The 11,117-nt window shown below is 30.9% G+C and overlaps 1 protein-coding gene across 6 annotated transcripts in view; it reads right to left on the bottom strand.

The window, feature by feature from the left end:
* Positions 1 to 311: 311 nt before the first annotated feature.
* Positions 312 to 11,117, bottom strand: part of LOC119601194 (dopamine receptor 2) — a 67,734-nt gene continuing 56,928 nt past the window's right edge. The window contains exons 6-8 of one of the 6 annotated variants that reach the window (XR_005231191.1): positions 9,346 to 10,524; positions 6,367 to 6,518; positions 3,303 to 3,435 (exon numbers count right to left, since the gene is read on the bottom strand). Coding sequence is in view for 2 of the 6 variants with exons in the window: in XM_037951971.1 (XP_037807899.1) it covers positions 2,536 to 3,435 (900 nt within the window). In the remaining 4 variants the exon portion in view is untranslated. Of the gene's footprint in view, positions 3,532 to 6,366; positions 6,519 to 9,345; positions 10,525 to 11,117 lie in introns of all 6 variants that reach the window. The other 5 variants (XR_005231190.1, XR_005231193.1, XR_005231192.1 and 2 more) reach the window with 5 other exon arrangements.

Below are 11,117 nucleotides of genomic sequence, written 5' to 3'. Positions count from 1 at the left end.
AAATAAATGAGGTTCAATTACATTTTGGTTTTTTTAATATTAACTAATCTATTGACAAGACTATATAGACCAGTTAAGCCCCCTTTACACGCTCACACAAGTAATATGATCTGTCAAAATTTTTCTAAACGCAATATGTAATGAAACCAACACACATTGAGAGAAAATACGGATGGAAAATTTGATAGTCGTATGGCTCTCTTCATTTTTTGAAATGATTAAAAAAAACAAGCAAGTCGCATTAGGTCAGAGATGTATTTTTTGTAAACACATACAAAAAAGTGAAACAGCTGTTTCCATCTTACTTTGTCATTGTTTTATGCCAATCGTGTAAACACGAAAGATATAAATCATACGACTTTTATTCTCTTTTTTGTCATACGGATGGAATTTCATTTTACTTTTTCATTAGACTTGTCGTACGTAAAGTGTGAAGGGCTCTTTAATGGATTTACCTATTGTTATGTTTGTTGAGAAGTCTATTTACTTGTCTATGGTCTATTGAGTGGAGCAGTTTATGTACTAGCATGTGGACTAGTATATAGACTAGTCTATTAAATTGTATATGCTCTATGGACAAGACTACTAACAAGTCTGTGAAGTAGTCTATTGACTGGTCTATAGAATATTCTATGGACTAGTATATATTAAAAAGTTTACTTACTAGTCTATGAATTATTGATTAGTCCATTGACTCTTCTACTGACTAGTCTATGGGCTAGTCTATTAACAAGTCTATTGACCATTCTAAGTACTAGTATATGTAGAGGGATAAGTCTACAGACTAGTCCATTGACCTCTCCATTAACTGGTTTAGGGACTAGTCTACTTACTAATGTATGGACAAGCCTCCTGGGTAGTTCATTGACTAGCCAGGACCTAGTTGCGCGTTGATATCATAATTTATAACTTAACTTTCGACAAAGTCACGACAAACCAACGACATTCGTAAAACGAATTAATATTATGGAAGTTCTAAACAAAAATAAGGAATAAGTATTTTAAAAGGACTCTTCAGATTGCCCTTTTTGGCAAGTGTTTGTGTTTGTTTTGAATATATGCACTCTACTTTTAACCTTATGGGTAACTTTTGACTTCATTATGGATCCAAAGTTAAACTTTTTCTCCACACATGTACGCTAACACCAACACACAACCAATGTATACGGAATAATTCATGTGGAGAGATGAGAGAATAAACGATTGTGTAAATGTATGTAAATTATATAATACAAAATTTATCATAATATAATGTGAATTACACATACATATACGTCTCTATTTATTACAATCTACTTATACTGTTACTTAATCCTTATGATAGTTATTTAATACAAATACATACATATGCATATTAACACACATGCATATGAGGTTTAGCTGTGTGTATGTTAGTGATTTTCAATATACATTTATTTATAGAGTATTTATTATTTAGTTATTTTATTTAAATATAAAAAAATAATTAAAGGAACATTTTACAATCTGTTTAAATTTGAACTTTTTTGTAAGAGTGAATAATGTGTGTTTGATTGTTGGTTGTTTTTTTTTATATATTTTATGCATTTTAATGATTAATATGTATTAATTCACATTAAAGTGTGATTATGTTTTATTTTCTGTTCTAATTGTTTTTTTGGTTTCTTTTGTTGTTGTGATAAATAGCAGGTACCAGATTATTACAAGATTTAACAATATAAATATAACTAATTATGTAAAAAAACAAACCTACATAATTAAATACAATAAATTATAACAATAGCACACTCTTTTTTCTTAGCTTTTTCTATTGTTGCTGTGATAATTAAATTCCGCTACCACACGTGTATAACAATTATTTGTTCAGGCTGACTAAACTTTGGTAAATAAATTAATAAAAGTAAAAATGTGTGTGAAGCAACGTGGGAGTAAAAGAATCAATAACAGATTTTGTTATGAATGATATCGAACAATAAAGTTTAGTATTTAATATTTAATTACGATAACAAAATTTCTCACCGGTACAAAAAAGCTTATACGATTATGAATCTGATAATTCGGCATTGTTTTTAAAACCAATTTCATTTGTATTTTTTGAAATTTCTAATTTTAAATACTTAAATACATGTAATTAGTAGAGAGTACCAAAGAGCTAGTGTCGAACTATAGGATTTGATATATAACAACCTTGTTTTTTAAATACACTTCGCAATCGATATTCTTAACGAAAGAAAGCTTATTCTGTCATGAATGAGATAATTCGGTTTGATTCTAGTCCAAAGAAGGAATGAAATATATAAAACACCTCACAAAAGAGGTCTTACAAATATGACATTTGCAACGATATCATTGTTTATCACAGAAAGATTTAACAAATACAAACTTAAAATTAAAAATTTTGGAAATTTTCGAGATAACAAAATAACGATGCTAATAACTTAATTTCATTTAATTATGTTCTTTGGAAGACTACTTAGTTTTGGAAGAAACTTATAAAAAAACGAAAATAAATAAAACTTAATAGCAAATATAATAAAAACATTTAATTAACTAACCTTAAGGAACAATGTTATCACGTGTCATAACAGCGGACGAAGATAACGATAACGAGGAATTGGACGATGGACTGGAGTAGCGATGTTGATGATGAATGACAGCATCGACGCATTCATCGTCCAGGGGAAGTTTACAAATTTCATCAACATCTTCCACTGTAGTAATTTGACTTGTAACACTTGGTCGCATTTGCAATTTCGGATGATTGTGCGAATTCATTAAACCGACCATGGCAGTATCATCTTCATCAACAATTGCAGGTGTCGGCGGTGTGGAAGGCGTAATAATTGAAGAAATTGCTGCTGCGGTGGCAGCAATATTGTTGGGTGGTGGTTGTGGTAGTGTTGGAGTGGTTGCAATTGTTGCACTACTTGAATTGATTGAATTCGTATGGAATTTTGCGGTTGATAAGAAAGACACCTTGTTTGGCGGTGGTGGAATCGTGATAGGGGTCAAGGCAAATGTGCAATGTTTACTGGCACCAGGATGCAGTGGTGTTGTTGCACCACCGCTTAAGTGGCTGGAATTGTTTAAATTGCAGGGAGATGCCAATGATAGACTGGTTAAAGATGTTGGCGATACGGATGTTGTGGTTGCCGTAGATAAACGTGATGCACCACCGGCTGTAATGGGTGGTGTTACTGTCACTATGGCCTTGGTGGTGTTCGACATCACATTGGTGGCTGCAGTGTAATGAACACCTGAAGATCTTCTCCTTTGTCGGTGGTGGTGACGATGAAAACTTTGACATCGTGTACAGGAACGTTCGCGTTGAAATTGCTGCTGCTGTTGTTGCTGCAGTTGTTCTTGATGATGATGCGGGTGATGGTGGTGGTGATGGTGAACCACACTATTTCTACCGCAGTTGCTACTCCCACTGCAAGAGCTGCAACTGCTAAGCTGCCGTCACATAATCGAACGATTACCATCAAATTGATTCACCGACGAATAACCAAATGATGTTGAGGCAGCAACCATGGCAGCAGCCACATGACACTTAAGTTGCGGTAAAACAACAACGCACATGACCCAATAACAAAACACGAACATGCCGCAATCATTGTTGAAATGTCGCAAAAAAAGTCAGCCAGGAAATGGAAAAAGGAAAATAAAATGTAATAAAAAGAACAAATTATTAAAATTGTACACCGACTGCAGGAGAGTGAGTGAATTGAATAAAAACACTGAATATTAACGTTGACAAATGTTTGTACAACACAATAAAAGAATTCAATTAATACGATACATAAATAAACCATAAATATGTTTGTTGGTTTGTTGTATAAATAAAATCAAATTTAATACAACAATAATTGTAAAGAATTATTACTTGTTTCTTAATTTATGTTTATTTGTGCGAAATGTCCGCCAGCTCTTTTGTATTATTTAAATGTTTATGATTTAATGGGTTAATGAATAATTTAAGTATTTAATTGAGTGTATACACGCATTTTAATTTCATTGCTAATTCCCATACAGACAGTCAATAAGTAGAAACGACCGAAGGACTTAATATGCGACCCATTTTATGTGTGAAATATTTGAATGTTTGTATGAAAGTATTTTTGTTTAATAAATTCCTAGACATAAGTACATAAATATTAATTATTATTACAAATTTAATTAGTTGTTTAGTTTTTCAAACACTGCCTTGTTTGCTCGCTGTGAATTAATGTATTTATAGCTTTTGTAATAATACATTTGAAAACATTAGGGTGTCCCTTATATTCTAAACTAAAGTGAAAATCTATTTTTTTAAGAAATTATCATTCTTTTATTAGAAGAATAGTATAATTTTTTAAAGAATTTTAAACGTTGTTATATACAGTTATAAAAATGCAATAAAAATGTTGTTGAGACATCCTAACAACTATACACATGGATAGGTGTATTGTTTTTAAAATATCTATGTAAATGTATGCTCATAAATACATACATACTTGACAATGCAAATTAAAAAGTCTACTACAATTGTATAAATTTGTTTCATTTGTCACAGTCCATTTAGAATAATTAATATTTTGTAACATTTGTGGTTAATTATTGTTGAATGCTTAATAAGTGCTGCTTGGCTGGCGTTATACATTGTTTAAATATTTAAATGAACTCGATTTGTTTTACAAGTGCACAATGGGCAACTATTCAGATCACATATAAGCGAAAAAAACTGCATTTTTAAATTTCATTAAATTATAATGTAGTTTTAGACTTCGAATATTTAGGCATAGTCAATTACGGACCGATCCAGGTAACTATGCCAAATATAAAGGGTTTTAACAGATCTCAACATAAGCAAGTCTCCTGGACCAGATGGCATATCGGCACAGGTCTTGAAGCAGTGCTAGAAGAAGCAGAAGCTAGCTCATCCATTACCTAATCTTTTCAGCATTCTATACCATGTCGGCAAATTTCCTGCATGCTGGAAGATTGCTAATGTAACGCCAATTCCTAAAAAGGGAGAGGCTAATAACCCTGAAAATTACCGCCCAATAGTAAATTGTTCAGCACTTTCTAAAGTTGTGGATACTATGGTAAATTTCCATCTTGTCAAGTATTTGGAAAGCAACAATTTACTTAACGAGCGCCAAAATGGCTTTCGTAGAGGTCGCTCTACGGGAGACCTACCTTTGAGAGAAATGGTGTCATTCCATTCACCATTTCGGCGAAAGTAAAGATTAATTCAGGGGTACCGCAAGGCTCCGTTCTTTCTCCTACCATATTTCTTATCTTCATAAATGACCTTCTATGTCAAACTTCCAACTCTATCTACTCTTTTGCGGATGACAGCAATATCTGCCATTCTTATTCATTCAATTATAGGCCATGCCCTCTAAAGGTTGGGGCAATAAGGCGAAATATGAATGAATCGCTTAATCACGACTTGATAAAAATCTCTGAATGGGGTCGTGTTAACGCCCGCAACACTCAATGTTGTTTTTTAACACGCTTGGCAGATATTGTTGTTCCATCTAATATTTGGGTGGTGTAAATATTAAGGAATCGGAAACTCTTGATGTTCTGGGCATGAGAATTCAGTGCGATGTCCGCTGGACTTAACGAAAGAAGCATTCAAGTGTCTAGGTTTATTGAAACGGTGTAAGACATACTTAAGCCTTACTTGTGAGGTACGGTTGTATGGGGACTAGGTGAAATAATGAACCGTCCTTGAATCAAAAGAAACGTTTATGCCAAATTTCATTAAATTGTCTTGAAAATTGCGATCTGTAGTTTGATTACAAGGTCGGAAAAATGATTCCAAGCTGATTGGTATACTCTAAAGTGTAGAGCCAATATTTCGATGCGCGAGATACATTAGCACAAACCCAATATACCCACCCCAATAAAGTGGTGTAGGATATTTAAAGTACCACCCTAATGCATATAAGTGAACATATTAAAAATACGTGGGTGTTGAATGCCAGAAAGTGATGAAGTGAAAAGGCCAAAGGCTTTAAAAATACTTATAAAAGCTTATTAATGTACATATACATAAATATACAATACATACATTGCATAACTATAGAAATGTGTGTGAGTATGTACATATATTTTTTATAAAAAAATCCTGCATTTAAATAGAACAAACACGACGGCATTAATAGGAGTGAGCTTAAGAATAAAAAAACAGCAGCAAATACATTGATGGACTGGCAGATTAAATATTATGCCTGACATACGAACAAAATGGCCATGACTGTGAAATTTATATTTAGACCAAACAATAAAAAATAAAAGTTTTTTTTTTTTTAATATTCAATAAATATAGCAAAAAATATGAAAAAAGGTAAAATTTGTAAATAATTTGGTTTTAATTTTTTTTAAATGATTTACCGTGTTGTGAGCTTGTTGTTCAACCGATTTTAGCGTGTTTTACTGTGGGTGTTGTTGGTGTAGATTTGTGTGTTTGTTGTGAAGACTCAATAACTTGTGCTTAAATCTATTTGACCAAAGGCAACTGATTCGCTCGGTGAATGGGCCAAAGGCTAGGAGAGTGTTAAATGTGTTAAATATGTATGTATAAAGTTTGTGTAAAAGTAAATGTAAAATTATTTATTTTAAGTGTATATGTATAAAAGGGATAAATGGAATTACTTAAAAACGTGCACAAAAGCTAATTGTTTTTATTTACTGCAAAGCTGAAAAAAATAAATTACAAATCAATAAAAAACATTCTAAAGTATTAAGATAACTCAGCAGACATTACATAACCAGATATTTAAGAGTACTAAATCATTTTTAAATTTAGCTATCACTAATATTAGGTATGTTATAACAGTTTTAATCGTAATAATATTGCAAAAACTGGTCATATTATATTTTGCAAGCCTAAAAATATTCCCATTTATTATGAACGAAAATTGAGCAGGAAATTGCATTAATCTCAGTAAAATAGTCATTATTAAAGAAAACAACACTTCACTACTAATAGGTTCTGTATGCACTTTATTGCACAAATAGTTTTAAATAATTTAGTATAATGCAAAAAATAAAGGAAATGCAGAAGCCAACTACACTTAGCCAAAGTCATTTATTATCCAACTCAACTAAAACGTGTGAAAATATTGCCAACTAAGTTGTGGTCATCAAACCAATAATTCAAATTCAATCTTAAATCATAGAGAAAAAGTTCAAACTGGCAAATCAACATTTAAACCACACCAAACTGTTACTAAAAGACCAGGATATCGTTTCACAATAAAAGGAGTGGAAAAGAACAATAATCATTCTTTATAGCAAGGAGGTAGAACAGGAAAAAAAAACACACACAAAAAAAAATTAAATGAATGGATTTCTTGTACATTCCACTTTGGTTTTACCCCTTTCCTTTCGTCTTTAAATCGATTTTGGCAAATCACGTGCTTGTAAACTAAATATAAAGAAAATGACGTTGCTACAAAACTGTGGATAAAAAGAAAAATTGGCAAAATTCAATCACAGCCAATAATTTATCAAATGAAACAGACGTAAACGTACTCACTCAATACTATAACGACCAGTATATTTTACATACAAAAATCTTACAGCATGTTTCGTTTAGCAAATTTCTTATACTATGTATCCTTAACCTTTTGGGTCTTGGTACTAACTAAGCATTTTATATTAAAATTCTTTAATTTGGTAAAACCTTTAGAACTGTCGGGTATTGTTATTTACACATATACACACATGAACAAATTTAATAGCAATTGCACATGTATTTTAAATCATCATTGGTCAGATGCCAAATCCTGGGTTCATTTTTCTCTTTAACCTTTAAAATCGCACAAGACAACATTCAGACATACATTTCTCTTAAGACACAAATTGAGGCAAACAAAAACTGAATTTAAATTAAAGTTCTATAAAGAAATTCATTTGGTCGATTGTTGAATGTGTAAATTAAGGTTCATTTCAGCATACTGATGTGTGCTATACGTTATGGATGTATGTGTGTTGATGTATTTGGGTTTATTGTAATGCCAATGAAAATACTTGTAAATTAAAATATTTATAAAAACTTTTTTCATTCTGGGACATAAAATTTAAAATAAAATAAAATTACTAAGAAATTCAGATTTATATTATCACTTAGTTGATGGAAATATGTTAATTTCGAACCTTTTTCAATTAAAAAGTGAATGGAGTTTTAACTAACTGACTGACTTAGTCAGTCAGTCAGTTAGTTAGTCGAACTAGATAAGTTAGTTATTAATAAAACAAATCCATTATAAACCTCAATAAATTTGTTATTTTTCAAAGTAATATAAAATTTAATACATATTTCCTATCTGGGCGGCATTAGCTTTAAATAATAATAATAGGACTAAAGCTTGACAATTTCTCGGAAAAATATTAAATTAATAGTAGAATTTTGTATTTTATTTGAATATCTCTTATACATACATACATATGTATGTTTGTATGGATATTATTATTAGTCGTGATGCTCGTGTATTATACTAATATAAAACAAATTCTAAAAAACTAAGTGCTCATAAAAAATTTAAAAACAACAAAAATTATAAAAAGAAAATTAAATAATAAAAAATTTTACTTTTTACTATTCGTATTCATAAAAATATAATAACAAAAAAAGAAACTGGGTCATTTATTTTAATATTTACAAAAGACAATAAAAATGCCATAAAATATAAAACACACACATACATCTATATATACAGGGACTTATATAAAAACAAACAGACACACATATGCAGGTTTATCCTTAAACAGGAGCGCAGTAAAAGTTTTAAGTTGCACAACTAAAAAAGTAAAATTAATTTAGTTGTGTAAGTAGGTACCACTACATATGTACATAATATACACAATATATGTTCTATTAAAGTGAAACACAACAAAGTGGAAATTTTGCAAAAAGGAAAAAGAATTTGACATTTAATAACAAACTTTTTTTCCAAAGACACTTCAACAGTTTTTCGACTTTATTTTCTCTTTGTAAAGTGGAAGTGGAAAAAACATCAACTACGGGAGGTGAATACAGTCTTAAAGGAAACAGTGAAATGACAAATACATATAAACTAATAAGAGAACAGGAATTTAAAAGTGCCAAGAATTGTTGCTATTAGACAAACTTTTGTTGTTTTTGGTGGTTGGTGATGGGTTGGTAAGTGAAAACTACTTTTGCATTTAAAAAATAACGAGACAAACAACAAACAGAAAATATACAATTATAATACCAACAATAACGACAAATAAGTGTTTTTCTTAGGAGTGAAATTCCTTGATTCTTGACAAAACCAAGTCGTAAACGACAACATTTAAACATAAAAGTATTGAGTGCATTTTTACCGAGAAAAGAACTTTACGTACCTTACGAAATAGAGAGGAGAACAGTTGTTGTGAAAACAGTAGATAAACATTAACACCAAAGTAAAAGACGACGCTGTTGTTGTTGAAATAAGGACTCTTACACACTACTCACACTAATTTCCTTCGCAAGAACAAATACAATTCAATATAACGTAGAAAGTTCTCTTTAAGTGCATGTGTATGTAAGGTCCTTTTTTTGATATGTTTGACTTTTTTTTTTTTTTTGACGGAAGTCATTGTCTTTATTTGTTCAACAAACTTGAACAAACAAGACAATAATGATGATGCTGCTGATTTCTGTGCTGCTGATGATGATGTTGATGATGACAATTACGTCGACAATGATGTTGATGAACAATATGAAGAGTTATTAAGGAAATCTTTGTCATTTGCCCAATAACACACCATACACACACACCAATAGTTAAGAGAAGACGTAGACATTGTGAAAACGTGTAGGATGACAAACAAAATAAAACAACAGTAACAACGGAATAAACAACAGTTCAAACCAAATCAAAATCAGTAGCAACAAAAACTTTATAATCTTCTCATTTTTGTTTTCTTTTTTTTTCGCAATTTTTCCCCGTTTCCAACGTTGCATAATGTCGAACCAAGAAGTTGCCTCATAAATCGCACACATACATACACATTCGTTCTCTCATTCACTAGCTGCTCACTTTATTTTATTTCCGCCTCCGTTAGTTGTGTGTGCAAAAGAATTTATAAATGTTGGCATTTTTCATGGAAAATTTCATTTTAATATGTTTAATGAAAAAATTGCACAAATTGTTTTCCATGTGCATGGAGGCACTGGTGATGGTGGAGCAGTTTTTTCTGAAGTACAAACTGGTGAGGAGTGTAGTAAAAGGCCACTAGAGTACGAGTAGAAAGGTTCAATGTATTATTAAACGAATACATCATCTTATAGTATTTCTTATAGAATATATACTTTTTTGTTTTAATTGCCAAATTTTTGTTATAGTAGTTGTTGGCCGTTCTGATATGTTACTGAGGATGGTATACGTTGATGCACTGGCGGCAGATGTTTCGTGTCGTGACGATGAAATAATTTTTCTTTCATTATTACTAAATGTACGTTTGTTCGCATGAATTGTGTCGCACATGTTGGATCCCATGCAGAGAACATGTTGAGTAACATCGTCTTGTAGCGAATCTCTGCAAAGTACCACACACAATTTAAGGATCAAAAAATTGTTCAAACAATTATTATAACAACAAGTAAAAGGACATAAAAATACAAATTCACACACACTTTTACATTACAATCAGTCTTTTAGAGATTCAGGTGCGGAGAAAAATAGAGGACATATTGGGTTTTGCAGAAACAAAAAGGATTATAGTAAATTCTTGGTGAGATCATAGAAAGGTTAGAAAATTTTAAACAGACGTTAAGAAATGGATGACAATTTGAATAATTTATTACAATAAAATTGCAAAATTGAATTAAAGAGATAAGTTTTCTGTAAATATATAACATTTACAAGTTAAATCTTTTGCAAAATTAATTAAATAATTTCTAAACTAAATTATAAATTATTTCCATCAATAAATACTTGTAACTACTCCCACAATTCTCAGCAACACTAGAATTGTTTTCTTAATCCCATTGTTCTTAATGCCATTGAGTTCCATAAAATTTTGTTGAAACCAGTACTTTATTTTCAATTTATTAAAACAAAATTAGTTTAACAATGCTTCAATACAACTCTCGATTTCACAAACCTTTTGAAAACTTTTAATTGCTATTT

Source organism: Lucilia sericata, unplaced genomic scaffold, assembly GCF_015586225.1.
Source record: "Lucilia sericata isolate MDLA Ls3-8-SP2 unplaced genomic scaffold, ASM1558622v1 Contig000147F_arrow, whole genome shotgun sequence".
Lineage (NCBI taxonomy): Eukaryota > Metazoa > Arthropoda > Insecta > Diptera > Calliphoridae > Lucilia > Lucilia sericata.
This window is presented reverse-complemented; position numbering and strand designations above follow the sequence as displayed.